Source organism: Primulina tabacum, chromosome 4 (genome assembly GCF_025594145.1).
Source record: "Primulina tabacum isolate GXHZ01 chromosome 4, ASM2559414v2, whole genome shotgun sequence".
Lineage (NCBI taxonomy): Eukaryota > Viridiplantae > Streptophyta > Magnoliopsida > Lamiales > Gesneriaceae > Primulina > Primulina tabacum.
This window is the reverse complement of record NC_134553.1, coordinates 4,424,537-4,437,608: the sequence shown is the minus strand read 5'-3', so window position 1 is coordinate 4,437,608 and position 13,072 is coordinate 4,424,537. Positions and strand designations below refer to the sequence as shown.

General features: G+C 35.8%; 2 protein-coding genes across 3 annotated transcripts; one reads left to right on the top strand and one right to left on the bottom strand.

Moving 5' to 3' along the window:
• The first annotated feature begins 1,881 nt into the window (after window positions 1–1,881).
• On the top strand, window positions 1,882–4,099 carry LOC142542623 (uncharacterized). Its single transcript, XM_075649355.1, has 5 exons — window positions 1,882–2,066; window positions 2,142–2,436; window positions 2,541–2,663; window positions 2,957–3,247; window positions 3,646–4,099. The coding sequence occupies exons 2-5, from the start codon at window positions 2,173–2,175 to the stop codon at window positions 3,850–3,852; spliced, it is 885 nt and encodes a 294-aa protein (XP_075505470.1). The 5' UTR covers window positions 1,882–2,066; window positions 2,142–2,172; the 3' UTR covers window positions 3,853–4,099.
• A 271-nt stretch (window positions 4,100–4,370) lies between these two features.
• LOC142542622 (B3 domain-containing protein Os07g0563300-like) lies at window positions 4,371–11,920 on the bottom strand. 2 transcript variants are annotated; one of them, XM_075649353.1, is made up of 13 exons: window positions 11,490–11,920; window positions 10,590–10,671; window positions 10,361–10,459; window positions 9,450–9,774; window positions 9,007–9,343; window positions 8,711–8,807; window positions 7,797–7,971; window positions 7,237–7,316; window positions 6,524–6,928; window positions 6,100–6,152; window positions 5,880–5,993; window positions 5,455–5,525; window positions 4,371–5,353 (listed from the first exon to the last, which is right to left on the bottom strand). In XM_075649353.1, the coding sequence occupies exons 1-13, from the start codon at window positions 11,612–11,614 to the stop codon at window positions 4,737–4,739; spliced, it is 2,580 nt and encodes an 859-aa protein (XP_075505468.1). In that variant the 5' UTR covers window positions 11,615–11,920; the 3' UTR covers window positions 4,371–4,736. The 2 variants fall into 2 exon arrangements, with proteins under 2 accessions (XP_075505468.1, XP_075505469.1); XM_075649354.1 differs by having other exon boundaries at window positions 10,361–10,503; window positions 11,490–11,599.
• Between the last annotated feature and the right edge of the window lie 1,152 nt (window positions 11,921–13,072).

The window sequence follows — 13,072 nt, the reverse complement described above, 5'->3', positions numbered from 1 at the left end:
CTTATGTGTTAAATGCGCATGTGTTTATCGTAATAGAAAAATTCAAAGTATGTGGAAAATTATTTGTTTGAACATTTCAAGTTCGCAATCTTGATTTTGATGTTAACAAAACTTGTTGTTTCTGACGAATTTACCTAAGTGCGCAAAAAGCTGATATAGAGCCAAAATTAAAGCTATCAAGACGCAAATTAAATGTACCAATTGATTGCCAAAACTGAACCAATCCAACTGAAATATCAAAGACCAGTTCAGCTGATAGGTGGTTCAACAGAAGACCTTCAGAAGTCCGGCCAGCTGATGAAGAACCCAACTGACCAGTTCAGAGCATCAGCTAGGAGCCGACCAGTTTGCAGAACACGACAAGCTTATCTAAAGTGGAATCCAGTTGTGTACAACAGTATAAAAGCAAGTGTCAGATCAAGGACAATAACGAACTTTACAGCAGAGCTTAAAGTCGAGACATTTTAGAATGGATGTCAGAAAGGACAAGACAAATTTCGAGGAACGAATTCAAACTGCAACGAACATATTTGATGAGTATTGATGTACCATCACATTGACTCTATAAATACAAGATCAAGATCGTCAACAAACATGTGTGATCAACAGAAAGGAAAGGATGATAGGGCACACTCAATTCATATCAGCTTACAAGAAGCAATCAGCCCAAATTTAAGGGAACACTTCAACATGTTATCAGTTTAGATTAGAATCACAATTCTCTCAGTGTGTGGGTACACTTTCTTGTTGTATTCATAGATCAGTTCTCTCTCACACACACACACACAATCACTCACACATATACACAGAAAATCGAGCATATTGAATAGCTGAGTGAGTCTTACACAAAGACATTAAATTCTTATATGTAGTTTTTAACACATAGACGTTAAACAAGTGTTGGCTGGAAGGATTACTTCGAGTATTACTTCGTTTGGTTTAAAATCCATACTTCGAAAATTTTTCTTAACGAATGATTACTTCGAGTATTTTTCGCTTGGTTTAAAATCCAAACTTGATTTAATTCATCGGTGTTTACATTCTTAGAACACGAGCTATTTCAGCTCATTGAGTAATTATTTTTCTTTGTTATAAATTTTAAAGAAGCAACCGAAAATTTTTCTGACATTAACTATCTAACATCAACCAAATTTCTACATTTGCTTTTCAATAAATTTTATGAATTTATTGAATACCGTGATGATACTGTTATGCATGCTTTTGTTTCAAATATGAAAAACAAAATTTTAAATATTGAGAGAGTATCTCCATTGTGTATGACTTAACAACATTACTAGATTTTAGTCAAAATTAAGGTGGGTTGGACATGTTTTTTAAATATTATGCTAAATTTCTTCGGAATAATGTTGACGATCAAAAGAAGGCAATCATACATTCTCTCCAAGAATTGTTTGATTTATATGTTAGTGAACTATGTGAACCGAATGTGCAGCTGGAAGAAAGGCCGACATATAAAAACAAAAGTGAAGTACTCAACTTCTTTCAAAATACTAAAAATTACCCATTAATAATAATAATTTTATATTAAAAATAATAAATTCGGATTCGGAACCATATCGACACGAACTAAAACCGGTCTATAAATTATAGAACTAACCCACGGTTCGGATCAGTTCCAAGGTTGTTTTAATCTTGGAACCGGTTTCGACAAGTTCTGGAACTGTCCAACCCAGAACCGGTTGAAACCTGACTGGAACCAGAACTTAGGTCTTTAAGCATGTCTAACAACATCCATCAATATGGTGGATAATAATCTTCACTTCAAGAAAATGCGAAAGATGAGACAAAACGAACTAGACAAATTTTGTTGAATCTGTCAGACCAGATTTTGTAAAATTCAAGATTTTTGTTTTTTGTTTTTTTTTTTTGCAGTTTAAAATCCGAATACTGTTCCAACTTTTATTTTGAAACCGTTGATACGCGTATTGCTAAAAATAGTGTCCCGGCACGCTTTTGAGTGTGGACCTGCAAGTCCAAGGCGTCCGTAGGTGAGATACACTTGTTCGGATAGAAGCTCTTTCGCCATCGGATATTCACAGAAATCTGTAAGATTTTCCTTTTATATATTTTACTGATTTTGCTGTTTGATTTTCTTAGTTGGTTCACCAAATCTTCTGCAGAACAAGGAGAAAACTTTGGGTTGCATTAAAAATGGATTTCGCTAACATGGATCGGAGGCAACTGACGATTGCAGCGTCAGGATTTTCCGTCATGATGACGCTGCACTTAACTTTTCAGCTATTATCTCAGCACTTGTTCTACTGGAAGAATCCCAAGGAGCAAAAGGCCATTATTATAATCATAATGATGACTCCAGTTTACGCTATTGACTCGTTTGTAGAGATATTAGATTTACGCGGCGGCAAACAATTTTCCAGGCTGTTGGATTCTGTTAAAGAATGCTATGAGGCTTTGGTATGCGGCCTTTTGCGTATTTTTGTTCTTTATATTTTTTCTTGTTGATTTTTTGGTTGCTTCTGATAGTGTGTGGAATTGTGTATGGTATGGTTATGGAGCAGGCAATTGCGAAGTTTTTGGCTTTGATGTACAGTTACTCAAATATATCCATGAGCAAAAATATTGTGCCTGATGAAATTAAAGGGAGGGAGATTCATCATTCGTTCCCGATGACTCTTTTTCAGGTAGGATTTTTCTGTACCCCATCATTTATTTTTCTTTTTAAGATTTGGGTTTAAAAATAACTGCTGATGAAAGTTGTGTATTTGAAAGAAAGATTGGATTTTTGCTCTGATTTTTTGAGTAGCATTTTACAGCGATTTTCCTACTGAAAGCGCACCATATGCAGTAGGAAGTCTTTGGCTACTTTTCACGAGCATGAGCTACGAGATGATGTTATTTTGTTACATTTGCTTCAATTTGTTGGAAGATTATCAACTTTTTTGAGAAAAATTCCTTTTTTCCCGGAAATGTGCAGCCTAGGAAGACACATCTAAATCACCGGACATTGAAACTTCTCAAGCACTGGACGTGGCAGTTTGTTATTGTCCGTCCCGTATGCTCTATCTTGATGATATTGTTACAAATGCTCGGGATGTATCCGAGTTGGCTCAGCTGGGTTTTCACCATTTTTCTCAACTTCTCATTTTGCTTAGCAATGTATTCCTTGGTTGTCATCTACCATGTCTTTGCTAAAGAATTGGCACCACACACCCCATTGGCTAAGTTCCTCTGCATCAAAGGGATTGTTTTCTTCTGCTTTTGGCAGGTACATATTGTTTCCCTTGGTCCCTTCTTAAACCTCATTGAAATTCCAGTTTGGATGCAAATTGTGATAGTGCTAGTTAATTTGCTAGTCATTGTGCATACATGTTTATCTTTTGTGTAGAATTTGGTGTGTACAATCTCGTTATAAGTTTAAATGACCTCATTAACTGGAGCAGTCAATTTCTATAGACTGCGAAGTTGAAGTTAACAATTTCAGCTATTGATGAGAGTCACTAAAATTAAATCTTGTTTCATGGATTTCTAACACTCTGTACTGTTGCTTTTTATGGTTCAACTCCATGGACAATAAAAATCATATCTCGTGAATTAGAAAGCCCATATTTGTTCATAGAAATAATTACCTTCTCGTGATTCATTTAATATTCTCTTTTCATACAGGGAGTGGTGCTTGACATCCTCGTGGCAATGGGCGTTGTTAGATCCCATCATTTCTGGTTGGACACAGAGCACGTTGAGGAAGCAATCCAGAATGTTTTGGTCTGTGTCGAAATGGTGTTCTTCTCTGTTATGCAGCAGTATGCATACCATGTTGCACCTTACAGTGGAGACTTAGAAGCAAAGCTTAAGCTACCGAAAAGGGACTAATTCTCGTTTTATGCATCAAAACAAGTGTCTCAAAACGGTGGTGAAACTCTTGAGAAAGTAATCCAGGTTCTGTGTAACCGCAGTATTTTTGTACAGCATATAATTTTTATTGTTTGGAAACACGTTGTTTTCCTAGTCTTGCATGGATTTTGTCAATGCAACGCATGCTTCGAGACGGGATCTAGAAAACCCTTGATCCAAGATTTGTACGGATGTGTTTATCTCGTAAAAGCTAACATTTCTCTGTCCCATTGAAGTGAGGTCGCTCCACATTTCAAATGTTGTACTTCTCTTCGTGCTGTCAAGTCGTATGTCATTTATTCTTTCTACAATATGGATTTCAATTTATTCATCTTCAATAATCTGTCACTAAACAAACTATCTATAATCCTCAGTCTGACTTTTTAACCTGTTTAAACAAATTGAAATTGATAAATACAAGTTTTCATGGGAACAAGCACTCAAGAAATGAGCCATTCCAACGCAATTCTAAAATCTTTTAAAAAAAATTTTAAAGATAATATAGAATTTAGTTTTTAAAAAATATAGAAAAATAACCTAAAATACATATAAAAAGTAAATAAAAAAATGTTTAGACAGATTCACCATGTCGTTAATAATCAGCTCAATTAATCGACCAGGCTCAACCGGACCTGGTCGGATTTGGCATAGCATCATCATAAATCATTACCTGAGGAAAATAATAGAATCTACGACTGCGCCTCAACACAGTAACGAATTCTTACCTATTATATATGCATAGCTTTAACTTTGAGAATGTAATGAAGGCAAAAGCAGGTGATGGCAAAATATCAACCCGCTGAAATCTTCCTCCGATAAGTTGTCGATTTAAATAATCCAATCCTGATGTATCAGCTTGTCCGCTAATTTCCTAGGACAGGGGTGTCCGAAGGTAAGTGCAGTCCTCCAATATCTTCCTGTGTGGAGCCCGTTGAGACACATTTCACGGCCCCAGAATTTGAACCAGGGGACAACTCTTCCTCACGCTCCGGCTGGATATTGAGGTCTATTTGACCTTTCAAAGGCACCACAGCCGGTTTATTCCCATTATGCTCATCAACACAGGCCCCATTGCCTGAATCTTCTAGATTTACGTCATTATTTCCCGCATTGTTACTTGGTTGTGCATTGATATGCAGCTGTTGTTCGGGTAATTGTTGCTGCTGCAAAGATTCAGATTCCTTCTCCAATTGTTTCTTTTCACGCCTCTCCATCAGGGTTCTGAAACGGCGCCTTAATGAACTACATACAGCACACTCACATGATTGCTTATGTTTCAAGCCTTTCCCACTTGGGGGCTGAATGCAAACGATGCAAGAACAGCCAGGTTTATGACGAGGGTGTTTTGTCCTTGTCGGGGAAGAATGTGGAAGGCTTTCTCCCTTCCCTTGGATGACTAGATTTGCAAGGGCATCCAGCCCTTCCAGGCCCACAAACAGATCAGAATGATGTTCGGTGGTCTTGTTTTTCTCAAAAGAAACTTCACAACAATTCAGAAGGGCAGGAAAACATATAAATGTGAGAAAAATAAGCAGGAAAATGTAATACTACTGCAAAGATATACGAGCTTTTAAGTTTTACCTTCGCTAATGGTAGGTAATAATTCATTAAGTTGTTCTGCAAATAATTCCTCGGTAGCTGAGCATAGAGATCTGTGGGGAGTTTAATACGGCAGAAGGGGGCCATATCTTATCAATCATGATAATTCTTTTAAAGAAGCAAAGCTAAATATCCACAGGTGAACATGTCGGTCTTTATTGAAACAAAAAATGTCAAATTTCACTACATTTGGCAGGTGCTGTTAAATTTGGACGAAAGCAAGTGCCATTAAATTTGGAAGAAACAACGAAAATATCATCCATCGATGGATCACAGCTTTTTATACGCTTCCAGAGAGGACATCCACAAGGATTCGTTTAAACTCAGATTACGTTTAAACTCAGATTAATAGTGTAAGAACCAAATAATGGAGTGTTAACGAAGGAAATATGCATAACACACACTACCTGCCAAGGTCCCATACATTTTCAGAACAGGTCCACCTAGAAGAGAGAAGTGCATCTGCAGGTACTTTGCGCCACTTAAAACACTCTTCACATTGAGCCCACTGAATCTTTAAACTAAGGCAAGTAACAATTTGATGTCAGCTTTCCGGCAGGGAAAGTGGCAATACTGCTAGAGAAGGGGAGAGACTTAAATGGGGCGGAGCTCCAGTATGCAACTTACCCTAAATTATCTACTACTGGAATAGTAGGCCTTCCAATAATTGGTGCAGCCTCCTAAAGATAACAAATAAGGAAGTTGGCCAAGAAAGAAAGTAAACTAATTGTTATGTTTTACTATCACACATGTACTTCAGTCGGACAAGATAAACACAGGTTACAATAAAAATCAAAAAATCGGCTCCATGAAATAGAACAATCAGCGATCAAACAAAAAGTACATAATCGGCAATGAAGGCATTGAGCCAAATGCCACATGCTTCATTTTTCTGCAGCCACCTGTGAAGTTAGACTATGAAGGACAAATGAACTTATAAGTCCAAACATCTACATGTTTCAAAGTGCAACATGTAAAAAAAAACACAAACAAACATGATATTAGGTTAAACAAAGCACGACAAAAATTTAATATTTGAGAAACCTAGTACCTCAAATTCTTCAATTTCAAATCCTTCTATGACAAAAACTGATGGAACAATTTTAGGAGGTGGGCGCATCAATAGTTGAGCTTCTTCCCAAGTGAGCTTCAGCTCCATAATATCCTCATTTTCAATCCTAAGACGCTTGCTCTTTGTACCCAAGGTGCTATTTTTCCTATTGCTATGAGTCATTGGCTTGGTTTCAAGTATTTTCTTTGAATTGAAAGTAGATTTAACCATTGACCCTGCACTTCTTGGATTTGATTTGGCATCCTGGTTGATGAGTGGAAATCTCTGATGTGATTTACCATTCAGATTACCATTTATTGAAATAACTTCCCCAGACCTATTCTTTATGATATCATCCTCCACAACAGCCGATGCATTATTCCCAAATAAAGAAGCTTCATCTCCCTGCGAACAAGAAAACAGTATTAATAAGTAACTTAGAATCTAAACTTGGACTCAATATTCAATAAAAACTGAAAGACTTTATAATGTGTGAGCACATGTTGTGTGAACACAAGTACATGTAATCACAGATATGAAGCTTTGTCCATTACAATGCCTAAAAGAAGCACGTATCAGTTTGGAAACCAAAGATGCAAAGGCGGTTAGGCACTTCTTGACAGACCACTGTGAGATGGCAGAACATGGAATCACAAATTTTTAATAAGGCTGTCATTTACAAGATTAGGACAACGTGATGTTGGAGGACAAACCTGATCAAATGATGGCATAATTGAAGCCTTTCTGCATCCCATGATCAACTTTCCTTCTGGTTCAAGTCTACTAAATGTTACTGTCAAGGAACATCTTTAATCATTTTGCAAGTAAAAAAAGTAATATGTATACTAGCTCGGAAAAGAGTATTCTCAATGATATACTACTCAAATGTCCAGCAAAAAAAATGAAGTGCTTTAAACATTCTGTAATTTTTCAATATATGCAAGTTTGGTCATCATAACTGTATGCAGTCGCTGCACCGCCACCCCCACCCCCACCCCACCACACCACATACACATAAACACACTTAGCTCTCGTCCCCTTGCCCACCCTCTTGGCAATTCCTGAAGCCATCCTGCGTGTCCACAGCATTAGTTTGCCAAACCAAGCAAGTGATAGCAGAAACCAATAGTGGACGTAAACGTTCTTCCATGTAGATGTAAACATTATGGAAGAACAACCATGATGGTGGCACATTAAAGAAAGGAAACTTCCACCCCTCAAGGATTAGGGGAAAAAAATCAAAAGCAAGGCAGAAGCTGCAAAGACAAAATACCTGTATCACCAGCTTGAAGTTGCAAGGATTGTAAACATGGAGTAATTCCTTCTAAAACATACATTCGACTGTTATTGTTGGGCCAAAATCGAAACTGAAAAACCCATTCCTTCCCATTCACATCCCGTACTTCCAAAGGTAACCCTTCTGGTTGAGCAATTGGCGGAAAATAGGCCTGTAGAATCATTAACAAGCTGAATTATGTCATAATGTCAGCACATGCAAGGGGCATAAAGAAGACTATACGAAGCATTCTGTCATTCTGACGTAGAAACTTCTCCTTTTGTTTCACTTTTTAATTGTTTCCAATCAGGATATAAATACACAAACTAAGAAATGAAAACCTAACTAAGTTTACTTTTTCCTTCAATTTTTGAAGCCAACAATTTCAATACAAAAATACCTACGAAAAAACCAAAACAGATAGAAGGCTTACAAGTAATATGCAAATTACAGATCACTCCAGTTATGATCCCACTGGGAGAAACTATTTCACCATCTTCCTCAATGAAGGACCCAGATTAGCAATTGACATTTTCAAGAGCCAAAAGCTAATTTATAAAAATTTCACAAACCAAATGGAAATTCCGATTTCCCATATCTAAGCACACTAAACCTATCTGCAATACCAAACCCTATTATACTTTAACATGATTGTTGAAAAGTCTGTAAGTTCATTGCAAAATTCCCCTGAGATCCAAGAACAGGATGAATCTAAATTTAGAAAATAATACTACAAAGGAACCCATAGATGCTCAGAAATGAACAGAAATTTGTGTTGTACAAGAGCTAAATCTAGCTCTTACAAAATGCAGATACCCATGCAAATTCGAATTTGAACAAAAAATAAGTCATCTCGCATCTACATTTATAAGAATATAGAAGAAAAATAACCATATAGCATGAGGACTCACCTCTGCACATTTTTTTGGCAGGACTAAACGCCCAATCCGTCCCGCATCACTAGCAGTCAACAATTTTTCAAACAATGGAGTAATGATCGAGTTCGAACTAACAAGAAGATAAGGCGAACTCAAGGTAGTGAAAACTAACAATGTACATATTTTGTATTATCGATCATGCAAGTCTTATAAACGTGTGAATCGATAAACCAGGACCACGATACTAGGTTAAACCATATTTCAAATTAATATCTGACAAAGATCGTAGAAACTACAAAAGTAAATGACACTCAAGAACCACAGGATACTCGGTGGATATCTGTTGAAGCTCCTTATCAGTTATTTGGGGGCGATACCTAGGAAGCAACTGACCTCGGCCACGATCATCTCCTCGAGTTTTTCCATTACATGGTTGCACCTCACTAGATGAGTCCACTCTGTTATGATTCCAAATCTGTTTTCTGACTTGAATTGATGGAGTGAATGGCTGTGAAAGAATAGCAGAAAGCTGGGTAGAATCATTGGCTTCGTTTTTGGATGAAGTTGCAGCCACAAATGAACCTCCAACAGCAGAATCATTGTTTGGGAATGTTATTGGGCCAAAATCATTTATGGATGAATTTGATTGTTCCTTGCAGCTGGCTCCTGCAACAGAACACTAAAATTACATATGGAGTAAAAAATATCCCGGACAAGGCACAAGCAGCCTTAAGTTTATTCACAATATGATGAATAAAGTTACCAGCATTACCATTCACAAATGATTCCCGTGGACAGATTCTTGACTTTCCATCAATTAATCTTTCAAAAGAGTTATCTTTCGTCCCAAGGGAAGCTGTAGAAAATCTCTGACATATGCGAAACCTGTCCATCCCACCCAGTAAATCAATTTCAAAGGGCATCCTTGGCTGCACATTTGATGGGATGGTAAAACCATTGAACAAATTGGGTGCTGGATTCCATGGTTCTGGACCTGAGCCAACTGTTGCACTCAAAGTTTTCACAGAGAGGTCCTTCATTCTTTCAGGTTGCGAAGGAAGAGAGCGTGAAGGTGGTGGCCAGGCAGGATTTGGGGTCTGAAGCATGGGAAGGGAAGGTAAAGAATGAGGGCTCATTCATTTATCTAGACATAATAATAAAAGCAGAAAACTAAGTTTTGTGACGATAGAACTTCTATGACACAATATAGAAAATAGATCTCAACTGTCTCAACATGTTTTTATAACATTCAACACCACAGAAATTCATCCAGATGTGTTTTAAACTAACTACATCGTCCAAACTGAGCAATTCAAAAGCCTTTTGAGTAACCAGATCCTGCATGGATGCTCATTTAACATTATTTGTGGACAGATAGTGATCTGCCCACCTTGAAAAAACCTTGTAAAATCTCGAAGAGCCAGAGTATATGTGAACTGAAATTTAAAAAAAAAAAAAAAAAACCAGTGCCAAGACAAGGTCTTTACCTACTATCATAAATGAAATTGAAAAAAAGTTGAAATAAACTTGTACAATTAATCAAGGTTAGAGATTCAACAAGCTTTCTGAATGCCACATGCAATCAACATAATTTGAAACACAATAACTAAAGCATGAAGTTAGGTAAAGTAAAATCACACGTTGAAACAAAACCAGTAAAGAAACAAGGGACATAATTCTCACCAGAATGTCACTTTTCTTTGCACATGTTAGACATTCAATTCCTCCTGCATCCAACAGCACGAACATATGGAACGATACTATACATCCACAATGAATTTTCTGCAACAATGAAGTCATTTTTCGGAACTTACAAATTCTCTTTGCTGCAGAAAAAGTTGGACATAAAATTTCGAAGTCTAAGGAAATGACTTACATTTAAGCGAAAATCCAAAATTTAAATCCAGTTTACCTTTCCACAAGATTCGCAGCTTCTCCAACCAGAAGCATCGAGGTGGAATGTTTCGCAAAAATTTCCCTCCTCATAAGCAGAACTATATTGGCGATAAATCTCATCAATTTAGAAAGAAAGAAAAGAAAACTGATCTGAATTATTTGATACGATCTTCCAATCATATATAGAAAGGCAAGAGGCTAGTCATTTCCTAATTTTCCATCGTGTCATAAATTTACATGCCCTAGAAATAATGCATATTTAACTTAAAAAACTTAGTAAATGCTTACAAATTTTCAGTAGTCGAGATGCAAATCAACCCATATAACAACCATTGGGCATTATAAAGAAACTTTAAAAGCAGTTCCTGGTGGGCATGTCACCCCACTCAAAGCAGATTTTAAATCAAATATTGTGACTGCAAGAAACTTCAACCATACAAAATATAACCAAAAATGACAATCAAATATCTGAGTCAAGTATCTTCTTTTACGTTATCAATTGAATAGCAATGAACCACCCAAGTTCTAGATTCCATGTAAGATATAAGGAATGTAGTTGATTTTACGGCAATTGCAAAATGTTTTTCAAAATTTAATTTTTTTTTGGAAAAAAAATAATCCCCGACTGGAGTCGCTATTGTTCCGTGAAATATCCTTGGAACTGGATTAGCAGCCTCCCACGGCCTCTGCTACCGTTTCAGCTAAACATGCCTCCACTCCGTAATGACAAAAAAATGGAAACTCGTAAAAAGATTCCCAAAATCAACGCAATTGTGTCATGCCACTAAAAAGAAGAAACTGACCAAAAAAACTCAAACCATGACCTAAGAAAGATTCCCATGAAATGTAAAAAAAAAAACAGAGGGAGAAGCCAAACCAAAGTTCCAAAAAGATAGAGAAAAAAAAGTTTTCTTACGCGCATCGATCGCAGAGATGAGCATAGTCACCAGTCCGGCGGGGCCAACCTCTCCTCCACTTCTCCGACCCCTCTCTACAGTTCAAATTAAAGCAAATTCCAGTTGACGAAGATGATGACGTCATCGTAACACAGAATCCCGACAAAAGAACATCTGATGTGGGACCAAAATTTCCAAATACAAAATCAAAATTCAGCACAGAAGACCATGTCCAACTTCAAACAGCACAGCCCTAAACAGAAAACGTTCGAATCGAGGACATAACGCACGGACAACTCATCTGAAAATGGTCTCGGGGTAGTGGAGTGGGACATCTCACACAGAGAGTGCGTGAGCTGCGGGTTTTATATTGCTTTGACGTCGTCGTTTTTGGAGAGTAATCTCTCTCCTCTGGTCCTTGTCGCTTTCATGAGATGCAACGTAATAAACTCCAACGTTATCCAAAGCTACTGCCTGCTTACCTACCAAAGTTTATTATATTAAAATAATATAAATTATTTATTTTTATGTTTCCAATTGTTTTCTCTTTTCTCTTTAAAACTAGTTATTTTGCACGTACAATATACGTATGTACAATTTTTTTTATATCGATAGATTAAAGTGAAATTTGACAAATCATGGAAGAATTAAATAGATATTTAAATTATTGAAATAAAAAAATTAAAAAAAAGTGTGTTTTGAAATTTTAAAAAAACAAAACAAAAAAAAGTGTAATATTAATATCATATAAGAGTACAGTTGGAAGAAAAAATTTGTGTCTTTCTTGGATGGTTACTATCATATCATCCACTTTAATAAAATAGAATAGAACTGATGTCTTATATAATTATAAAAATATATATTATATAACAATTGTCTTTTTCTTTTTCTTTTTCATTTTATTTTTCTTTTTTTTCAATTTTCTTAAACATTTCTTCCTCTGGTTAATTATATATCAAAAATTAATTTTTAATATTTAAATTTAGGAAAAATATACAACTGCTGCATATCTGTGAAATGTTACTCAATGCAACAAGGTGTCGGCTACTAAATGGAAAATATTTTCTTACATATTTTCCTTTTTTTAGTATGTAAATGTATATTTTGAAATAATATCATTTTCAAATTTGAAATCAGACGAACTAAATTCTTATCTTTGTTAGTATTTTGTATTGATATTAAAAGTTTAAGATAACATTTAACCAGTATAACCAATTAAACTGAAGACTCGTGACTATTTGTCACATGTTTTACAATTTACAAAATTTATTGCAATATCGGACATCGACATCATCAAATATTAGTGTATTGATACACGCGTTGCTTGCTTGTACAATATTTTTTATAATTCATTTGGTTAATATTTAAATGAGAATTAAAATATAATTATAAGAAATAGTGAATAATTATATTGCAATTTTGATATACAATTTAAAAAATAAATAAATAGAAAAAAGAATAAACTAGAAAAAGATCCAAGTAAGAATTAAACATGCAACTTGATGATTAAGAAATAAAGACTATATACACTGAATTATAGATGGCTTGCATTAAAGTTTTAACGCTTTAATAATATATTTAATTATTTAAACAGACCATGACA